Source organism: Crocodylus siamensis, chromosome 11, assembly GCF_052110815.1.
Source record: "Crocodylus siamensis isolate JL-2025a chromosome 11, ASM5211081v1, whole genome shotgun sequence".
NCBI classification, from domain to species: Eukaryota; Metazoa; Chordata; order Crocodylia; family Crocodylidae; genus Crocodylus; species Crocodylus siamensis.
Genome location: NC_143405.1, coordinates 10,256,256 through 10,278,694, shown reverse-complemented (window position 1 = coordinate 10,278,694; position 22,439 = coordinate 10,256,256). Strand labels below are relative to the sequence as shown.

The 22,439-nt window shown below is 43.7% G+C and overlaps 1 protein-coding gene across 13 annotated transcripts in view; it reads right to left on the bottom strand.

Moving 5' to 3' along the window:
- The window catches only part of DNM1 (dynamin 1), a 100,681-nt gene that overhangs the window by 57,864 nt on the left and 20,378 nt on the right, over nucleotides 1–22,439 (bottom strand). For all 13 annotated transcript variants that reach the window (XR_016438584.1, XR_016438585.1, XR_016438588.1 and 10 more), the window contains exons 2-6: nucleotides 11,591–11,664; nucleotides 6,158–6,307; nucleotides 3,658–3,861; nucleotides 2,944–3,042; nucleotides 1,375–1,535 (exon numbers count right to left, since the gene is read on the bottom strand). Coding sequence is in view for 7 of the 13 variants with exons in the window: in XM_090022899.1 (XP_089879025.1) it covers nucleotides 1,375–1,535; nucleotides 2,944–3,042; nucleotides 3,658–3,861; nucleotides 6,158–6,307; nucleotides 11,591–11,664 (688 nt within the window). In the remaining 6 variants the exon portion in view is untranslated. The remainder of the gene's footprint in view (nucleotides 1–1,374; nucleotides 1,536–2,943; nucleotides 3,043–3,657; nucleotides 3,862–6,157; nucleotides 6,308–11,590; nucleotides 11,665–22,439) is intronic.

Sequence of the window (22,439 nt, the reverse complement as noted above, 5' to 3'; positions counted from 1 at the left end):
AGCTAAACATGTGCCTAAGTACTTGCAAGATCAGGGCTTGAAAGTTGAATTTGCAATCTTGATGATAAGCAGGTGTGAATGGTTGCCTGGGATTTGGGGTTAGATTTCTGTTCTTCTAACGTTGTCTGTCCCCACACCCACCACTAATGCAGAATAGCGTGCACCTATCCCGACTCTTCCTGACCACTAGGTGCTGCTGTCTCACCAGCACTGTGAGCTGGGAGACAGTCTCTCCTGCTGTCGCAACGCTTCACACTGTGCCTGGAGAGCATGGAGTTTGCAGCGGAGGAGCTGCCCAGGGCTTTGCCACCCGGGGCATGGGAGCAGCCGCTGTCTTCTCCACCCTGGTTCTTACTGGCCCCGTGCTCCTCATTTTGTTCTCCAGCCTGGCTCCTCCCCTAGGTACCTCCTTCCAGCCTAGGCACCTGAAGCCTTGCACCCTTGGACCCTCTGTTCCCTTGAGGGTCTTGCACTCCCCTTGTCAGCATCTCCAGTCTGGCATGAGCTGTGCGCACAGAGAGGTGTGCCAGGGTAAAGCTGTTGCATCCATCTCCTGTCTTTCCTGGCAACCGATCTGTGCAGATTGCTTGCAGCCATAGGGACCAATAGCCATGTACCTTAGTTAAAAGTGGGTCATGGTAGAAAACTGCTTGAGAGCCACTGTAGAAGCAGCAGTTTCTCCAGGCGCTGCTTGGGCAATTCCATTTTCCTAGTGCCCTATTTAGACACACTTTAATAATAATAATAATAATAAATACCATGTTTTTCCTGCTTCCCCAATCATGTACATACAGGAGGAAAAAGTGAGCTGAGAGCAGGAGCTCACCTGCTGATTGCTAGTGCCTGATATGAGAAGCACAACTGATCCTCAGCAGACTAGGGAAGCTGAAAGGCACTGTTTTGCATTGAGTGTTCAAATTGCTAATTAACTTTCATAGCCCTACAAGAAATGTAAAGAGCTCTGGCTGGTTTGAGGATATTGTTTTTAAATAGCCAGAAAACAAATATGGTGCAAAGCAAGAGCAACTCCCTGGACAAAGTCCAAACAAACTCCAGTGAACTTACTCTGTGCAAGCCACAGCAGATTTTGGCTCTTTGGTGTGGAAACTTAATTTTGCTGCCCATTTTCATAGCTCTGGTGCTGCCTGTCTCCTTTTGTGACCATGGGCAAGTCACATAGCTACCCTGGGCAAGTCTTATAGCAGGAAAACAAAGGACTATGTCCCAGTGACTGTGAGTATTCATTAGGTTATGTATGCCAAGTATGTGGGAGTCTTTGATATTTGTATGATCTCATAGTAACTTCAGGTGACAATCCCAATTTGATGTGTTCTGTCCTAGTGGTAGCCAACTGCTGAGCCCAGGTGCCATTACCTGGTTCAATACTTTCTGCAGGTAGGGAGTGCCCATGCGATCAGCCATGTGCCTGTAGGACGGGTGTGAAAGGAAGAACTTCCTCTCTGCAGCTAATGCAGCCTGAATGTCCTTCTTGCCATCAATATCTTTCTGGCTTCTGTTGACCACACCAATATAACCTACCAGGGAAAAGATCCAGGGTTAGATGGTTATGGGGAGAAAGCAAGGAGCCCCTTGACATATCAAGAGGCAAGGCAGAGTATAGAAAGCCTGTGATGTGACATCAACATAGGAATACAAAGAAAGCTTTGAAACAGGCAATTTTGCATTCATATATCTGCCAAGACAAAGACAGGGAGATCCTAGTAGTGATTACTGGACCCATTATGAACCAGCTGAAAAATTTAAACTGGGATTTCCCCTAAGGGAAGCCAGGTTCTGATACCTGGGGATGAAAACAGAAGGCAGGTGGAAGCTATGATTACTACTGCTAGCCAGTATATACCTCCTGTTATATTCATTATCCTACTCCCCCAGCCCCACCTGAACCCCTGGTGCATCTCATGTACCTTTCACAATTTCTTTTGTACATTATAAAAGGAATCTGGGGCAGGGACCACCATTCATTATACATTTTTACATTGCTTACCACCATGAGGCCCAACCTGATTTTGTCCATTAGACATTAGTAGGGACCTACTTAAATTGTAATTTTGCGATTTTCATGGAAACTGCAAAAAATGGCTTTGGCCAAAATTTCCCAGAAAAATCAATCCCCCCCTCTAAAAAAACTTAATAAAATGCTGGCTCCCCAGTGGGAACCAGTGATCCTTGTTGCTGCTATGGCCCAGCCTTGCAATCTCCCTGGGAAAGGGAGGCACTGGCTGGCAGGGCAGTAGTCAAGATGGTGACTACCCACTATTGCCTCTTTGCCAATCAATGCCAAGGGATAGGGCCACACAAAGGAGAGCCAGCAGTCAATGTGGTACCCCCCCTGCCGGGGCCTCTCTGGCAAAAAAATCGGCACCAAAGGGCAGGGCTTCTCTGCTAAAAATCGGTGCCAAGGGGCGAGGCTGCCATGAAATGACTGCGAAATCAGCTCTTCAGGCTACGGCCAAGCCGTGAAAATTGCTTTCTCTCACCACAGGTTAGGTAGGTTCATAGACATTAGCATATTGCAAATGTTAAATCATAAGAAAAGGAATGTTCAGACTGACATCTGGGAAGGAGGGGTAAGACCCAGATTCCAGTAGTTACAGCTTTCCTTATGCAGCAGAAAGGTACAAGACAGAACAGGACCATGCTCTTGGGTTCTGGCTGCCAGGACTGCATACCAAATACAAAACCCTTGCAAACAGGGCGCCCCATAGCACTCCCTTGGAAGAATCCTGTTCAGAGCAGAGAGATCCTATGACTTAACCTCAAGTCTGGGGTTAAGATTCTGCCAGGGGAGTGGAAGGAAGAGAAAGGAGACCCGCTCTTTGGCACAAGTTCTAGGGAACGGTGAAGGAAGGGGTTGATGCCAGGATTGACTGCAAGAGGGAAAGAGGAAAGAGAATGAGGATGATATGACAAAAGGAACCATACCTCTTCGAAGGGGAAGTAGCTTGTTCTCTAGAACATCTCGTGCATCAGTTCCTTCATCCATAAGGTCCAGTTTGGTGATGACTCCAATGGTGCGCTGGCCTGTTGGTGGGGGGTGGGGGGGAAGAAACGAAGGACAGCTCCTTTAATGTGCTTGGGCAGAGGGAACATTGCACAAATTCCACAGGGATGCTAGATTCAGGCACATGGGACTTCCTGCACAAGGCCTTGATCAGGGGAGACTGGCAGATACCAGCAGGATCTAGGAGGAGGTGGGGAAGCTGATGCTGTTATACCCTGCTGAGGTGCCCCATCCTGTCCTATAGAGAGGGAGTCTGGTGCAGATGTTCCTGCCCAAGTCTGTACCCTGCAGGGAAAACATGGGTGACAGCTGTTTCTTCACTGGAAGAACAGGACATTTCTGATACTTCAGACAGCAGGCATTGTTGTAACATCAACCGGGCTTCACAGGGTACTGCCTTAGGAGACTGTTTATATAGATTAGGCTACTGCCTTGGGAGTTGTAGGAGTCGAAAATACCACAGCCTCACGAGGCTGTATAGCCTGAACAAGAGCCACACAAGCTGGAAACGTTTGTTTCCTCAGCAAAGTGATGGCTATACTGGGCTCACCACATTACTCATTACCAGGGATAAAGTAAAAAACAGACCCAGGGCCAGAGGTGCTATGCAAAATAAAAGCAGAAGCTTGATTTACCTTGGGGGTCCACCTCCTTTGCAATCTTCAGAGCATCAGAGTTGGCCAGATCAGAGTTGGCTGGGGATACAGCCAGGATCAGGCAGTTCTCTTTGGTAACGAACTGCATTAACATATCCCGGATCTGGAACTCAATGTCAGGTGGCTGGTCCCCCACTGGGACTTTTGTCATCCCTGGCAGGTCTACCAGTGTCAGATTCAGGACTAAACAAAGGAAATAAGAGGAGAATGAGGGCCCATGGGGGTAGTTTGTTGTGTTTATAAAAAGTATCTGTAACTTATAAATTTCCTTGATAGGTATGATGCATTCATGCAAATCAACTCAGCCAGCAATGCAGAGGCTCACCCTGCCGGAGGAAACAGGAATAAAGATGGTATATGGGCAGGCTACTTTTTGTTACTAATTAATCAAGATGGAGCATCTAACAGGTTTAGAAGTTGGAGCAAGAGACTGGAGGACAGAAGACTGAGAAGTAGTCCCAGCTTTGAGAGGAAGTGTGTCTAACATTAGAACAGGGCCACTGTGTGTGTACGCTCACTTGGCCACCAACTGTCTGCATGACTGGGCAAGTCACTTTAACTCTCCGCACCTCACTATCCATAAAATGGGGCTAATATTTATCAGTCTGATAGAGTTCTTGTACATGAATAACTGCCAGAGTATTGCAAGGGATTATCAGCACAAATATTTTGTTTTGCTTTAATCCCTGTTCTGCTGATGGAAATGTGCAGCCATGCAGCAGCTTCTGAAAGGCTTATGTCACATTCTGGGCTTTTCAGTGTCTTCCTGCTAAGGGATTCTGATGCAAAATGGGTGGCTTCACCTTTCAGAATCACTGATATCTGTGCAGCATTGTCACTCCTGTACAGGGGAAAGCCTTTTCTCCATGTGCACACGTTAAGGGAAATGTCAGGAGTGTCTTCCCACCTTCAACCTGGCAAAGTACTATTGCGGGGAACAGCAAGAGACACACCAAGGGGTGACTTTCAAAGTCATTCAGTCACCTGATCTCCCTAGAATATGGAAGTAAAGAATTCTCCCTGGCTCACCATTTACAAAGACAGAGCCCATATCATATTATGCTATTGATTTCAATGGGAAGTGCTGCTTAAAAAAATAAAAATCAATCGAGTGACATGACCCCAGATTCCTTTTCAGCTTCTAGATTCAAACAAACTCGTGAGCATCATTTTGCAAGTGGCAATTCAGCACCACAGCAGCAGTTAGCTGTGTGGGAGGGTGCTGAGGAAAAAAGAGCCAGGCACAAGAATATTAAACAACTATAGAGACAGATCCTGGAGTCCCCTCTCAGGCAACATTCACCTGACTTTGATAAAGAGCTTTGGTTGAATAAGGGCTAGGATCATTAAAATTAGGAGAAGATGCAACAGGCAAGGAATTAAAAGTACAGACAACAAGAGATCATAGCTTTTGAATCACTCCATCTTTCCATTCTGTGGAGTGCGGGGAGAAACCCTGAGCACTTCCATTCTCAACTCCACACCAGGAAGGACTTTGAATGTAACATCCATTTTATAATCTGAAAATAACTGACTTTAAAAAAAGCCCAGAGGGGTGGGAGAGCTGCAGAAACTCTGGACAACTGCACAGTCGCACTGAGAGACAAAAAAAAAGGAGTTCTCAGCAGGGTTATTTAGTATCTTGATCAAGCCAAGAATCTTATCAACCATCAAGTCTTTACAATTTCTTTAATACAATATTATTTTGTATACAATATATTTTGCATTCCAGGTCAAATCAGTTCCAAAAACCATATTGATTGAGCAGGCAGAACTCAACCATTCTAAACACCACATATAGCACTACAACCAGCAAGCATCCTCCATCCCAGACTCTCACTCTGGGACTTCAGATACTCCCAAATACATTAGCAGGCATCCTATGTGCAGACCCAAGCCCAGAGGTCTTGAGATTCAGATGCCCCCTACACTTGATCTGAGTATCAAATCTTTATTTATTTATTTATTTATATGGGAAGGAAAAAAATCCCATTTCAAACCTACATGTGCTGCCCACATCAGAGTATCTCTGCTTTTGACTAAGGGAGGCCCAGACACAGCTCCCTTTGAAGTCTATTGGTGCAACCCATGATTAAATAGGGGACGACAAGAGAGTCTTGCTAAGGGCTCCTTGTCCCCTAGATATTGAGTATGCTACCTGTACAACAATCCCAGTCCTAGCCAATCTGGAAAGCAAGGTTTGGCTTGGTTTGATTCCAGCACATGGCATCCCAGAATGCTACTGCCAGCCAGTTGAGTCAGTTGTTCAAATACTCATGCCTCGAATAAATCAAAAGACTGGAAACTGCTCCCACATCCTCATGACAGACTGGGCCCATGCAGAACCAAAGCTTCTGAACACTCTCACGTATTCGTCTCTTATTATTACGCAAGTCCATGATAGAAAGCCAGCAGAGAAATTGAGCCTACCAGTCTGCCCCACCCAATCCTTTGGCCATGGATGCCATATAGTACTCACCATGGGGAGAGTAGACTCGGAGGTTGATGGGTACAGGAGAAATCCCCTTGTTGGAGCCAGTAACCCTGTCTGTCTCTCCCTCGATTTCCATACGTATCTCTTCGAAGTCTGTGAATTTTTTTCCTTTGCAGTGTAGAAATTCGCCATATTCTAGTCAAACAACACCAGAGTGTCACAGGTAGTCCTGGCTGGCATGCAGAAACCACTCAAAGGGATAAACGGTGGCAAAGACCTCCCCCTGTGGTGCCTGATGGCTGGCAGAGGAGATAACTATGATGGCGCTACCACCGTCAATGGCTGACGGGGTCCCCCTTTAGCTCATGGTGGAGGGTGGCCAATTTTCAACCCAATTAATAATTCAGCTCTTCCTCTGTTGAAACTAGGTACACTTAATATGCACCTGCAGAAATGCTTTGACTGCCCATTTCCCCCAATTTTTGCACCAAGAACATTGGCAAGGACTGACCCTACATTATTGTCAGAAAAGACTTGTGTCTTCGTGGTGAAATTCCTGCTCCCTCTATGCCTGCTTTACTTGCAGCAGAAGAGATCACTGTAGTTAAATATACTTTACATCTTCTTGAGTAGATATCTAAGCCCAAATGTCCACATCCCTGTTTTCCTGGAGAGTAGAGAAAGCTAGCCAACTTGAGAGGACTGCACCAGCACTGTGGGAGGAAGAACTGGCTGCTCCTCCTAGGAAACTGCCTGCTGGTCACCTTGTGCTGTAGACCGCGTTGCATTCCCCACTCAAGTTCCTGCCCGCCAAGCTTAAGAATCACCAAGGCAGAAGTACTGGACAGAGCCTCATCTGAAGGGGATAGAGACATCCATCTGCCAACCTGACCTGTCATCCAGGGATGTGTATTGCTTGCCAAAACTATAAGGCCCCAAGGAAAGGATGATGACGCTTATCTGACCACTACCCCACGCCTCATGCTGCTCATCCATGTGGGTATTAATGACATTGCCAGATCAAAAGCAACTACATGATTCCAGAAGTGAAGTCACACAAGTTGTATGCTTGGTCTTCCCAGTTCAGAGCAAAGGGTCAGAAAGGAACAGACTCATGTGGGAGGTAAATGCATAGCTGCACAGATGGGACTGACAAAAGGACTTGGCTTTTTCAATCTTGGAAGGAGAACTTCTGTGGTCCACAAGGAAGGACTGGTGAGAGGAGATGTGGTCCACCTGAAAAGCGGGGGAAAGAACATCCCAAGACCCTTACTTGCCAATCTCCTGAGGTAGTTTTTAAACCAGGCTTGAAGGAAACCAGGGACTGAAGTTCACAGATAATAATAATAAAAAAAACCCCCAACAAAACAACCCCCCCAACAAAACAACCAAACAAACAAACCAACCCAAGCAACAGTAGGCTGGAATTGGGAGCAATGGGAAACTTCAGTTAGGTCCTACGGTCATGAAGAAGAATCATAAAAAAACATGCCGAGCATTTGAGATGTTGATATACACAAACCAGGGATATGGAAAGGGAAAAAAATTCAGGAAGAACCTGAAGTCTTACTGTGCAACCAGAAGTATGACTTCATGAATGTCAGAAAGATATGATGGGAGAAATCACAGAATGATACAGAAAGGTACTGTTTGTCCTTCAAGAACAGACAGACAAAAAAGAAGAGGAAGGCATTGAAGATGCATACCAGCTGTGAAGTTCAGGAAGAAGTAAGGCACAGATTTATTGAATGTTCCTGGATAAAGCAAGGGAATCACCTCCCCTATACTTCCCTCCCCCCCCCAAAAACCAAAACAGAAACCCCTCCCACACACACACACACCAGCAATGTCAGGGTAAGGATCTACTATAGACGACCTACTGAAAAGAAGCTGGGAGATGAGGCACTTTTTTTCTTTTTAAAGAGCTAATACAAACCTGTAAAGGACAGGAACCAGTGTTGATGAGAGACTTTAATTACCCAGATGTCTGTTAGAAAAGCAATGGAGCAAGACACAGATGATATCCATCAAGTTCCTAGAATGGATATAGGATAACTCTGTTTCAGAAACTAGAGGAAATTCTTAGGGGAAGAGCTTTTTTTTTAGAACTATTTCTGAGTAACAGGGAGGAAATGACTGAAAAATTTGAAGATGAAAGATAATCTAGATGAAAGTGACTGTGAAATGATTGAGTTTCCCACTGTAAGAGAAAGAAAGAGTAAAAGCAGCAGAGTAAGGGTAAGGGACTTCAAAAAAGAAGATATCAACAAACAGAGGAGCTAGCAGATAGGGTCTCCTGAGAAGAGAACATAAAGGAGTGCAGGAGATCCGGCACTTACTAAAGGAAACTATATTAAGGCATAATGTCAGACTATCCTGATGTGAAAAAGGTAAAAAGCATGGCAAGAGCCCTATATGGCTGCATCAGGAATTCTTTAAGGACCTGAAAATTAAAAAAGAAAAATCAAACAAAAACTTGATGCTAGGAAACTTGAGTAAAGGTGAGTTTAGAGGAACAGTAGGAATTAAATCATATGGCTAAGGGACAAAATGAGTTACAACTAGCAAGGGGTACAAGCATCACAAGAAGGTTCTAAAAATACATTAGAAGGAAGAGGAAGACAAAGGAAAGTACAGATCCCCTACTTGACAGGAAAGGAGAGCAAATAACAGATCATGTACAACAGGATGAAATATTCAGGGCCTTCTTTGCTTTAAGATGTTTACAAAAAAAGAAGGTAAATTATGCCCAGGTACATGATGCAATTAAAGTTTAACAAGCGAAGAGAATCACAGGCCAAATTAAAGAAAGAACAGTTTAAGAAATTCTTAACTAAGATGGGAACGTTCATGCTGGCAGGGCCTGTTGAAATCCACCCTAGGGTACTTACGGAACTAGCTGAAGCAATCTCTGAACTATTAGTGATTATCTTTGAGACCTCACAGGAGTAGGTGATGTCCAAAAGGACCAGCAAGGGGTGAGAAGTAGGAATATATTACCTTTTTTTTTAAAAGGGGGGAAAAAGGAGGACCTGGGGAATGATGGAGCAGTTAGTTTGATTGGTACCTGGAAAGAGAGACTTAAAAAAAAAAACCAAAAAAACCAAAACCAAGCAATCAGCTTATAGGCACCTAAAAATTATAAACAAACACATAAAACAAAACAAGCAGACAACACAGATTTGTTAAGACAGTGGTTTTCAACATTTTTTTTTTAATTTGGGGACGCTAAAAAATTGCAAATGAAGGTGTGGACCCCTTTGAATGGTAAGTGTATTCACATATTTGATTGATCATAGTCATCTTTCATGGATCCCTTAGACATAGTCTACAGACCCCCCAGGTGTCCAGGGACCATAGACTGAAAACCACAGTGTTAAGAACAAGGCCATGTCAAACAATCTGATTTCTTTCTTTGACAGGATAACTGGCCTAACAGAGAAAAGGGTGGAAGGAAATGCAATACATCTTGACTTGAGGTTAGATTCTGATACCATCTTACATGGTACACTCAAAAGCAAGCTACAGAAATATATTCTAGGAAAAAAAAAACCACATCGTTGTACAGTGGGAATAGAACTGGTTTGAAAACTTCCTTTGGAGAGTAGTTTGCTGTCAGTTGGGAGGATACTCAGGAAAAAAGAAAAAAAAAATTAAAATGCACAAATACAAAATGGCAAACAACTGATTAGATAGCAGCATTGCCAAAAAGGAACTAGGGGTTATAGTGGATTGCAAAATGAACAGAAGCCAGTAATGGGATGCTGGAAAAATGCAAATACCAATCTGCAATTAATGGCAGTGTTGTACCGAAGTCACAGGGGATAGAGCAGAATAACTATTTGGCATTGATAAGGCTGAAGTACTGGGTACAGCTGGAGGTCCAATACTACAAGAAATATGTAAACAAATTAAAGAGGGTTTGTAGGAAAGCAGCAAGAATAAGATATTCAGAAAACATGACCTCTGAGGATATGTTGAAAGAATTGCATTTCAATCCAAGAAAGAAAAGGTTAAAGAGGAGAACACGATAACAGTCTTTCAGTATGTGAAAGAATGTTACAAAGAGACTAAAGAATTTTTTTTCTCCATGTCCACTGCAGACAGGACAAGAAACAATAAGATTAATTTGTAAATCAAGGTAGATTTTAGGGGCAAAATGATTTACTATAAAAGACTACCTAGGAAGAGGCTATTTAGGAAAATTGTGGGCACTCCATCACGAAGGTTTTGGTCACTACCCACCTGTATTTGGATGTGAAAGTCTCCCAGCCTATCCCATTACCTGTTTTCTAGGCCACTCATGCCAAGAACTTGTAAATGCATGCAGATGAAAGTCATTAGCTGAGCAGTCACTAAGGACTAGAGAAGTTGACTGTGTGTGCAATACCAAGCTGAACACCTAACCAATCAGAGGCATCTTCTCCCAGTGACACAGACTTGGGAAACGGATAGACGTTCGTGCCAAAGTCTAAGTCCTTCCTAGGTCTTCCCACCACTGACACTAATAAACACATCACAAACCAGAACCACTGGATTTTCTAACTGTTCATCTATTTTTCCATAATTGATGCTCTGATACCTAGTCTCAACAAATTAGAATTATTATAATAGCCATAATTCCAATTAAAATTATATTGGAAGGGTTCTTCAGTCTTTTTCTAGGTCCCGTCCACACAACAAAATCATGACTATTGACAAGGGAAAGCCTAAAGGCATTTTGTGAAACTTTGCCTACTTAAAGTCCACATACACAGTAACATGAATCACTATGTCCCTGAACATTTAATACCCAACAGATTTTACATAGAGCAATGTGAAAACTGGCTAAATGTAGCACTCTTTTTCTCGGGACAAATTCCAATTCATTCATTCCCGTAGAGTCTTACCACTCATTTCAGCAGGATTGTTCCTGGACTAAGCAGCACTCACACTGAGTGTGAGCATCGATATCTGGCTATTTGCAAGTTCAGTGCAGGCAACAACTGGTGCATCGCCCACTTTGGAAACCAGTATCTTCTGCTCATCCACAGAAAGTTATAAACACAGAGAGCATCAGGTCAAGGTTCTGCCAGCAAATCTCTAGTTTAAGGGGGAAGGATAATTTTTGGACATGAAAGAAGTCTGGCTATCCAGTCCCTGGGCACTCTCTTGAATTACCAACACATTTGTCAGTTCCTGGCAGCTAAGACAGCAGGTTTTGTAAAGCAGACCCAGAAAATGGACTGATCACTCCTAAACTGTCTCATGCAGTCCATCCAAAGAGCACAAGACATTCCACATACTCCGGTAACATTTCTAGAGATCTTTCATAATATGTATTAAAAGTGCTGAAAATGACTCTCTTTCCCTCTTGGATATAGTAGCGAAGTAAAAGTTAATGGCTTTAGATTGCTGCAGAGATGGAAGGCTGGACCTTGATCCATCTCTATGAGCGATGTGCTGAGGTTGGGGTGGGAAAGAAGGCGACTCACATACCTGTATTGGAGTTTACCAGCTGCAGGACCAGTGGGCGTCTCGTGACAATGCCAGATCCACGAGGCAGGAAGTCCCTGAAATGGAATGGGAAACGTTTTATGAGTGATAGCTTCCTTCCTTCAAACTTTGCATGGCTTTGCGACCTTCAGATATGTTCAGGAGAGTCTGTAGCCAAGAATCTTTGCCAGAGAAAGGAGGCAACAAGGTTCAAGACGGTGGAAAAACCTCCTTTTCCCCCAAAAGACAACAAAGGCACATTTACATGTGCATTAATGCATTTTCCTAATGCGTGTTAAATTTAGTACCTCAAATGTGAGATATTAAATAAATGCACATCAGGCTGCCCTACTGCACAATGGTGAAAGTACAAGCTTCTAAGTGATACTTAATGCGCAGTAACCTATTTTACTGCACATTAGCATATTTGCATGTTTTTTATGAGATGCTCTAATGCACAGTAAAATAGGCTACTGTGCATTAAAGTACATGTGTAGACATGCTCTAAAAGGTTAGGGAAAAGAGTTTCAAAAGCATCTAAAGGAATTAAAGCACAAGTGTCTTTTGAAAGTCAGTGGGATGCGTACTCCTAAATCCCCTGGGCAGTTTTGTAAAACTCTCCAAAGGGATTTGTAATCCACTGCTATCCATGGAGTTCTACTTATGCTTTAATCTTCCTCAAAGCATTGAGGAGAAGTGGATTGCCCACACCATCTAGACTGCTAGGGAGGCCTGAGAGCCCCCTGCCCCAGGGATTTCCTTTGTTAAATGTGCAGCATTTCTCTTTCACTCTAACAAGCAACACTTCCTACATTCCTAGAGTAGCAATCTGGATTTTGAGGACAAAATCTAGGTTTAGCCAAACCCAAAAAAGAAGGGAGAAATCAGAGCAAAGTCTGGAAAGCTGAGTGCCTCCTTTGTCAGAGTGCAGCATTACCCTAGAGGGAGTTGAGCCTGTCAGTGAATCATTCAAGCCCTGCATTTGGGATTCAGAGGAGACTGCATTGCTCAAAACATGGATACAGCATATGATCCATCTGCAACAAAATCAATCACACCAAAGGGCTTGCCTCCACCTAGGACTACTCCCGACTGACTAAATTAATCTGAGCCAGGAGCTACTGTGGAGGTCAACAGCACCCTCAGCTCCTTCCCAAACCAATTCACCAAGCTGGTGAAGTGATTAGAGTACAGGAAATTTTAGGGAAGGAAAGAAGCCCAGCTACATCCATTTCCTGATGCTGACTCTGCAGCCACATCCCACAAGCTTTCCCCCAATCCTTCCCCATTCAAATGCTTCACTCTTGCTTTGTTTTGTTTGGTTTTGGGTTTTAAGGCAGGCAGGCAGATTGCATCTGTTGTTGGCCTTGCAAGTTTGTGGCCAGATTTTCAAGCATTCGACTCTTCCTATGCCTCTTGCTAAGAGCTGCTGAGTGCCACCCATTTCTGAAAGCTTGATCATTTCATTTCAGTGCCTGAATGAATTCTTCTGAAAATCTGACCCTTTCTGCCTTTTAACAGATATTCCATGTGATGAAATCCAACTTAAATGGCTTCACTTCCCCCCCACCCATCTTGTCATCAGTTTGACACTAGAATAGCACCACTGATTTCAACAGCTATCCCAGTTTGCACTGGTGAGAAGAAAGCCAGCCATCTCCCCCTCTCCACTAGCTTTAAGTCCTCAGCTCTCCTGCTTGTCCTGTCCGTGGAGAGGAAGAGAAGAGGAGGGAGGGTTTTGTATGTAAAACAGTAGAAAAAGACTTAACCATATTCCAATGCCTGCTTTGGCCACAAGCTTCTTATGAGATCTTCTGCAAGTCATTTTCTTTCCCTGTGCCTCTGTTTTCCCTTCTGTGAAGTAGGGGTACTAATTTTCTATTTCATGGTCAGTTTGTGAGAATAAAAATCAGTACTTGTGGAGGTGCACAGCTACTACAATGAGAGGGAAGAAATAGGTAAGACAACAGACCCTGTCTTGGATCTCTCTCTTTTACATACCAGGTGGGAGGGGGAATAGAAAAAAAATATCAGCTGCTAGTTACATTAGTGCAAGTCTGGAGTAACCCTACAGTAGTTGATGTACACAGCAGTTGATGTAGCTCTACTAGACATGTATACCTCCATAACTGGAAGAAGACTTGAACCCGTTCACACTGCCCTAGTCCTTCTGGAAGGAATGATCATTGGGGTTTTCTTTTCATCGGCTCTCCAAAGAACAGAGCCCCCGTTTCTCTGCCTATTGGAATCACAGATACAATCTTTAAGGCCCTGTATCCTTCTGACTGCCATCTCATCTTCGTTTATGTAAAAGACTGTGGCCAGTAGTCCAAATAAAACCCCACAGGTTACACTAAGGTTACAATATTTTCCTTTGGCACATACTTGATGTCTGCATCGTATTGTATCAACTTGTTCGGTTTAACTGATTATTACACCATGAGCAAAAGCTATCCCATTACTAAACATTCCCTTCTCTATTGGGACACTCTAGGAAGACCTGATTCTCTGAGGTGCAGGACACCTTTCCAGTGTCAAATGCCCTCAACCCCCTTTGTAGTAATGGGAGAGGCAGGAACTCAGCACCTTGCAAAAATCAAGCCGTGGATGATTTTATTTACGCCTTTTATACCGACCTCTGTGCATCTCTGTTTTGCAATGTTCCTACTCAAGAAAGCTTGGACACCCCCTGCAGAAGTGAGGTGACTGATCTCACACCTACTGCAAGGTCACAGCCTGCACCCATGCAGGCACTGCAGACTAGCTAATGCACTTTAAATGTTCAGCCTAGCTTACCTCCCAGTGATTTGCTTGTATTAGTACAAGTTAGTATCACCTTAGGCTGCTTACGTGGAAATAAAGCAAGAGGTGTTCTGTCCATGCCACAAAAACTCCATCTTTCAAGCCCTTTTTCTACAGCATAGGGAAGCAAAAGAGAACAAAAGTCCACTTAAACTATTATTTGCAGGTTACCTCAGATTAGTCTTTTTGGTTCCCTGAGCCAAATCCAATCCTGGTATAGCTCCACTGATTCCAATACATTGATACCACAGATAGTTCTGTCTCCATCTCTGCTTATCATCTTTCATTAGAAGCAATGATGACTGCATCCTGAGCTATTCCAGCTGACTCCACTGAACTGGTGTCACTTATTACTGTTGTTTCAATCATTAACCCATAGTTGCTATTGATACTTCAAACTTGAAAAACACTTGTTTTTTTTCACATTGTCTTGTGCTGTTTTTTCAGTTTTCCATTCTGGGATCTCCTACTGCTTTCAAGTCATGTATTCAATTATCCTCACATTACTCCCGTCATATAGTTAAGTGTTATCCCAAGTTAACAGGCAGGGAAACTGAGGCACCTAGAATTGACATGAAAAGTTTCCAGCACGCAAGCCTAGGACTTGGCCTCAAGGAGAAAGTTACCAGCAGAACTGTACTGGTATAATTATGCACATAGTTATACTCTGATAACTCCCAGGATGGACACTCTTACAGATTCCCTTTTTCCAGGAAGAGTATCCATACAGAAAATTATACGAGTAAAATTTTATGGGTATAGTTATGCCTCTATATTCTGCTGGTAAAATTTCCTTTCTAGACAAGTCCAAAGATTAGTTGCCCAAGTCCATAATTAGTCACCTAAATTAAGCATCTGATTTCACAGACTTCTGTCTGGGTGATAAATGAGCACACAGTTCCTAATAGAGCGAGCAGGATTTGTGCCATCACTCTTCCATTATAAAAGAATGTGAGGTGCAACTGGGCTGGCTCCTTTCAACTGTCCTACTACGAATCAGATGGCTCTAGTCCAGGGGTGGGCAAAATGCAGCCTGTGGGCCAGATGTGTCCCACCAGGCCATTCTATCTGGCCCACAGGGCCCCTACAAAAATTTATAAAATTAATATTTATCTGCCCCTGGCTGCCTGTCATGCAGTCCTTGCTGGCTTGCCAAGACTCAGTAAGCAGTCCTCTGCCCGAAATAATTGCCTGCCCCTGCTCTAGTTCTACACAACCCTTTGAACCTTTAGCAGACAGCGAAACACCAACAGGAAAAAAAAATAAAATTTCTAATGAGAATACGGAAGAGTCCCTGTAGCTCACCGATGCAGTGATGATACTACCTCTTTCTCCTTTCACTACCTATCTTGCTTATTTTGCTCTCTGCAAACACTGGGATGGACTCCCTCTTTCCAGGATGCATCTGCCCCCTCCCCTTTGTCTATCAGGCCTCTCCTGTTCAGGTGGGATTCCTTTCAGGGCCATAGCCCTACAATTAGAGACTGATAAATGCTGCGGCTAGTTGGCTGCAGGCCAGGGGCTGGGCAGAGTGAAGGATACTTGCACAGCAGACTTAATAAACTGCTCCTGTAAATGAACTGCAGTGACAGAGAAGCAGTGCAGCAATGACAACCTGCCAGGCAGCCTTCTTTGAAGAGGTGCTGGGCCCAGTTAGCAGCAAAGGGAAAAGGCTGTCTAAGCACCTGTTTTGTTCCCTGCTCTGGAAGAAGGAACATGGAGTGATGAAATTAAATCAAAAGCAGGGAATCAATACAGGAGACAAAACCAATTACATTCAAGATGACTTAGACCGACAAGAGCAAAAGAGTTAGATAAACTGGCTTATTTGGTTCCTTGAAGGGAAATATAAGGTAATTAGGCTAGGGGCGAAAAAATTAGGAGATAAGAGAAAATGTCAACATCAATAATACCATCCTACAGACCCCTGAGCAATGGAGTTGCAGGAGCAGCGGGGATTCAAATTCTGAAGCAAAGCAGACTTTAGTGAGACATAAAAAGCAGTGTAATCTCTACATCTGATTACACAGAACCCTTACAAAGAGGAGTGCCTGACATATGGTGTTCAGTTAAACAGGAAGCTACTGTCTGGACCTCATGATGCAAAGTGGAGTGGAACGAATCTTAAAATTAACCAAAAGATATCTAATTTTTTTAATCATACAGAAATTAACTGGCAAGCAACCCTGAAGCTCTGGTTTTCCCAGACTCTTAAATGGGAGCTGAATTCTCTCCACTCTACACTGCATCATCAGGCTAGACTGTCTTCTGGGAAGCATCATGGAAAGGGCACTGGCACCCTACTGAGAGACAGCAGCCCCATTCAGGCAATGGAGATACTGGGTGTGCCTGTATATTTGGCTTGGTTACTGGCTCATGATTGCTCAGCTAAAAATGTAAGGTCTAGCTCCTCGAGTCCTTTCAATTCTGTTCAGATAAATGTAATGTTAGGGACAAACCTATGAGGTAAGGAGGAAGAAGCCTTCCTGGTCATATGCTGTAATATATTGAGCAGAGAATGACCTGCATAATATTCATTATTAGATTTTGCACCTTCCATCCCCCAAAGTATTGACAGATATCATCTTGCCAACTAATTCCCACAACAATGCAAGGCTATTTCTGGTCATATAACTACAGAAGGAAAAAATGAGGGAGTTTTTTAATGACAGCCATGCGCCAGGGAGGAAATCAGTGTTGGATTAGAGCAGCTTGGTTCTCAAGTCTGTGTTTAGACATTGTCCTTCCCCGTCTCAAATACAGTGAATTATCATCTGGTGGCACGCACACACTGTAGTAGACTGATCTCTTTGCTATCTCCAATACCTCTAAGATGCAAAACTATGCTAAAGCCGAGTTATGTTTGAGAGTGTGGATCAGTTGCTTAAGGGTAGAAAGCATTAGAGGGACATCACAATCAACTCAAACCAAAGTACTGTGAATGCATGACATTCAGAGTCAAGGTAACCCCAGAGCCGATTCAGAATTGAAAGAACTGCGTGCACAAAGGTATGAAAATATACACCTCTGATGCCAGGCAGTAACTCTACAGTTACAATACACACACTGTTTGTAGGCCCAGATTAGATTAAACTAACAACAATTTTAATTTTGTTTTTTAATCCGTCTCTCATTTTTAAGAATTAGGTATCTGGCTGTCTAAGCTATTACAACCAGTTACTGTAATTTCCCTCATTTTGATGTTAGATACAACAGGGGGACCCTTAATAAAGATAAATATGTAACACAAAGCTTTTCCTATGCAGGAAAATTAAGTTGATTTAAGCAGGGTGTGAACTGAAAGTGGAATAGCCGTTCCTGACTCACTCCCCGCATGGATACTGTTCTTCCAGAAATAAGGATATTAAATCCATTTGAAAAGAGGCACTCTTGTTCTGAAGTCAGAGAATCCACACGCGGAGTGAATCAGGAACAGCTGTGCTGGATCCTGGACCAACTCCCTGCATAAACAAAACCTCCGATAGTCAGACACTTTAGGATCCTTCAAGATGAAAAGGGCCATTATACTATCTTCTGGAAGGTATTAATGGCTGCCATCAAGCATGTCTTTGATCTTTAGATAATTACACAGTTTGTACAAGCTAACAAGTATACTAAGCACACCCCATGTGTCTAAGCAATTAAGTGCAGCTTTATCTAGTGATAACTGGGAGTAGCAGGAAGCCACTGCCCAAAGCAGTGGGCTATGTGACAAGGATGATTGGAAGTTAACTTATGTGGTCTGAGGGGTTTCCCCAGGATTGACTTCAAAACATCGAGGGCTAGGAAATCCCTAGTTGTACCTAGCCGTGCCCATTTGTGCTTGGCAGAACCCATGGAAAAGTGGGGAGGGAGGGGATTCGTGGTGAGTGTAGCTCTGAAGGAAAACTGAAACAGAAATTTTCGGGGCACAAAACTTGCTAGAGTCAGAAGCAAAAGCCGTGCTAATACACTACTGTGCAGTAGTATTAGGCCAGCATGCAGTAAGCGCAACTAAAAACCCATGTGCTGGCACTACTGCGCAGTACCACAAGTTACTGCACGTTGATTTAGTACAAGTACTAAACATAGTGCACAGTACCTACAGCCCATTAATGATGTGCCCTGTAAGAAGGTGCCTTTTAGTGCTGATACCAAGAGAGTACAAAAGGAATGACAAGCCTTGAAGAGAAGAGCCACATACTCAGGCTGAGCCCCTAGTTCCTGCTAGAAGCAGATTGATTTGCTGATCTAATTTTGTGCAAATTCAGCTGTGCTAAGCAAAGGCTTGGTGACTCTAACATCAGGATTAAGTGTCACGGTAACTGATACAACTTCTGCAATAGCTCTGCCTGTGTTCTTCTGACCCTGCCACTGGATTCAAGTACTCTCTAAAGGAACAGCACCGAAGTGAATGCAGCAGAGTGCTGAACCAATAGTACAGGTCCCTTTTTTCAGAGGATCTATTGCATCAGAAAGCCTCATTGAAAAAGAGGGACCTGGCAGAGATGCATGTTTCTTTTCTAATAACAATGGAAAGTATTTCATAGTGTATAGGCCCTGCCTACATTTAGAAGCTCATTATTTTTATATGGATGCAGAGGTCTCTCGAGGCTTCTGAAGATAACTATTCTGAGACCAGTACGTACTACCCAGTTCCAAGTTTGCCATGGGGCTGAGAAATCCTGTCTGTAATGGAGAGAAAGTGGCCTCCAGGAAGTATTTTGGCCTTTATTAAAATGCACCCTGTTTCTGACCCTCACTGCGACTAGCATCCCATAAGGAAGATGAGCTGGAATTCTCTTGTTTCAGTATTTTGAAGTGTCAATGTTAAACAGTTTCTCTGGGAAATGTGGTTCATCAGAGATAACAGTCCTCACTTCTGGCAAGAAGTGGTAGGAAACAGAACAGTGTATATGCTAGCTAAGAAGAGATCTAGGAGGTAGGCTGTCCTGGGAAGTATGAGCAAGTGAACCTGCTTCCTTGGACTTCGTTGCAACTCTTCTGCTCTGCTGCGATTTAGGGGACATTTGTAAAGAAGAGTATCCAAATCCTCTGGTGAGGCCGCAACTATATTTTGCCGTTCTCTCTGTAGGGTAGGTTGAAATAAAAACAACTCCCCCAACAGAGGCCTCTTTTTCTGGGACCAACATTCAGACATGGGTTTTCTTTTTGTCTGGCTGTTTGGCCTGTGACATGAGATCACAGAAACACCTTCTCCACCAGACAGGATCTCAGTGTTCCCGAGCTGCGTATTCTGCACAGCAAATGCCCAACTTTCAATGAACCGTTTGCACAAGAAGATCACGGACTACTGGGCAGTGCACAGGATGGGCAAGCAGGACTCCTGGATTCTGCTCCCTGTTCTGTTTTGGATTTGCTCTGCGGCCTTTGAAAATACTCTAAAACAATTATATTCTCTGCAGCTAAACCTAATCCTGTATCTTCTTTTATCCAAGAATATAAAATTGTGTTTATAGTGGTAGCTTTATTGCCACCCTAATTTTATTGAGGAGAAACTGAGGTACAGAAATGTTAACTACCTTGACTAGAATCACCCTGCAAGTTGCTGGCAGTTAAGAGCAGAACATGTCTCACCATTTACATTCTCCGACCACGACAAAATCACAATGTCTTTGATAATATCTCCCATTCTCCTGGAGAATTTGTGAGGCGTAATGACTTTTGAGATGAAAATTACTTCAATATTTGGGTCAGCTCATAGTCTCCAATACAGCAGCACTGCATCATATGGGTGCGATGCTTTCAAGTTTTGAGATGCTTGGATTAAATATGCTAAAGAAGGGCAAAGAATCAGTTAAATGACCCAAGCTGAAGTTTATAAAACAGATAAATATGCTTGGGAAGACAAAACTGACACGCTGCTCCCTCTGGTCAGTTTGCTGCTATTGTCTTTTCTCATTTACCACCTGCAGATAAAGGCAATACCCAGGAAACAGATGAATCCCTGATCTGTATTATATATAAAACAACAGCACGAATCTTGTGATACTGAAGCTATTTGGAGTCTGACAGATCATATGAAGAACAGAGGTGTCCATTATTGTTGTTGTTTGGTGTTGCTAATAGGGCCTACCAGCAATAATGATAAACCAGGACCCCATTGTGCTAGGTGCTGTATAGACACAGAAGAAAAACCTTCCTTAACCTGAAGAGTTCATGATTTTAATATCTGATCCAGATATGCCAGGGCTTTCACACACAGAACTACCTGGGGTACAGGTGGCTGAGCCATGCGACTGATCATCTACCACCTATAGACATCACAACATGGAAATCTGATCGAGAATGCTCCTTTTTAACTCAGTTTAAGAGAGTAACAAGAAGCCCAGTCCAACCTAGCAATATTGATTCCTTAAACCTCTGATTTTTCTGATACTTAGATTGAGTGGCAGCAGATGTTTCTCATTAATACAGAGCATCATTTATTAACAGCTCGAAGAGTTTCATAATCTCTACTCTATTCCCATAATGCAAGGATTCTAAAAAGCAGCGTTGCTCTCTGGCAAGGGTCTGCAAAATGCAGAGGGTGACACATGGGACGTAGCTAAGCCATAGAATTGTAATTCTGTACAGCACAGTTTTAGCACTCGGGGTTATTCAGCACTGAAGCAACTTACCTAAGGAAGTGGGCGATTTGGCAGTATTTGACAGCTATGCACCAGGACCAGATATCTTTCAAAAACAGGCACTCTGGCTGAGCCAGGAGCAAAGGGCTTCACTCAGCAATTCCTGAATGAAGCGCTCTAGCTGAGGTTTGCTGCTCACCTGCCTCTGCTGTTGAACCAAGTTTCTGCTACTTGTTGCTGCCCCGTGCTTGCCTCTGCCACACAGGTCTTCTCTCATTTCTTCCCATGCTCTCCCTCTGCTCATCCTGCTCTGCCCTTATTTCTACTCTTTCATCCCCCTTTTGCCCACCTCCTCTCTGCTGCTTCATTTCCTGCCCTCCCGCTTTTCCCCATGTGGTGCCTTGTCCTCTGGGTCACCAGCGTGCCCATCCTTCTTCAGTTCTTTGGATGATGTGTCCATTGGGCCCCTCAGCTGGTGTGCCCTGCCAACCTACACCAGTGTCACCAGCCAGCCTACACAGGGCAGGCAAGCGTTTGTTCCTCTACCTAGGGCAGGGGCAGGCAATTATTTCGGGACGAGGGCCGCTTACTGAGTTTTGGGAAGCCATTGAGGGCCACATGACAGACAGCCAGGGGCAGATAAATATCCATTTTCTTAATTTTTGGGGGGATCCACAGGCCAGCTAGAATGGCCTGGCGAGCCGCATCCGGCCCCCGGGCCAGATTTTGCCCAGCTGCAACCTTGGGTAAGCAGGCTGGGAAGTTAGTTGGGGACAATTTTTCTCCTTTTCTTTCTTTCCTTCGCTCTCACCCTACACCTTCTTGTATGCATCTCCATAGGAAGAGATCCCTTTCCTAGCTCCATCCTTCACCTTTTAAGCCCCTCCATCGGAAGGCCCGTAAACCCTCACCTCTCTCACAGGTGTATTATGAGCCAGAGCATCCCACTTGCTCTACTGGTTGTTACCTTTGTCCTTCCACATCCCTGCCCCCGATGTTCATCCTCTCCTCACCATGATTTGTCTCATCTTAGGGACCCTTATTCACATGGGACTTCCTAAGTCATGAGAAGTCATATTCAATTTCAATGAGTGTCATCATTATGCTTCAAGAAGTTCAGGTCAGTGGCCACGTCTCATTTGTCTGAGAGCTCCATGCACTGCCATGCTCTGAATTAATCTTGTCTTGTGGTGAATGGAGGGCAAATCCATAAGTGCTTATTATAAACACCACTTCTTATGTGTGGAATATGGTACTGGCCCCACAACTGGAGACAATAGATCTTTATCTCTGTTTAAAAGTACCGCATATTCTGTGACACTGGTAACATTATTATATACAATGATTCATTATTTCAGAATACAATTGTGCAAATAGACATTCAAAATCGTCAGAGACCATAATTCATGAATGTCAGAATATACACGGGACAGTGCAAACAAAATGAGACACAGTGAGACTTTCCACTGCCTTGCACCTTG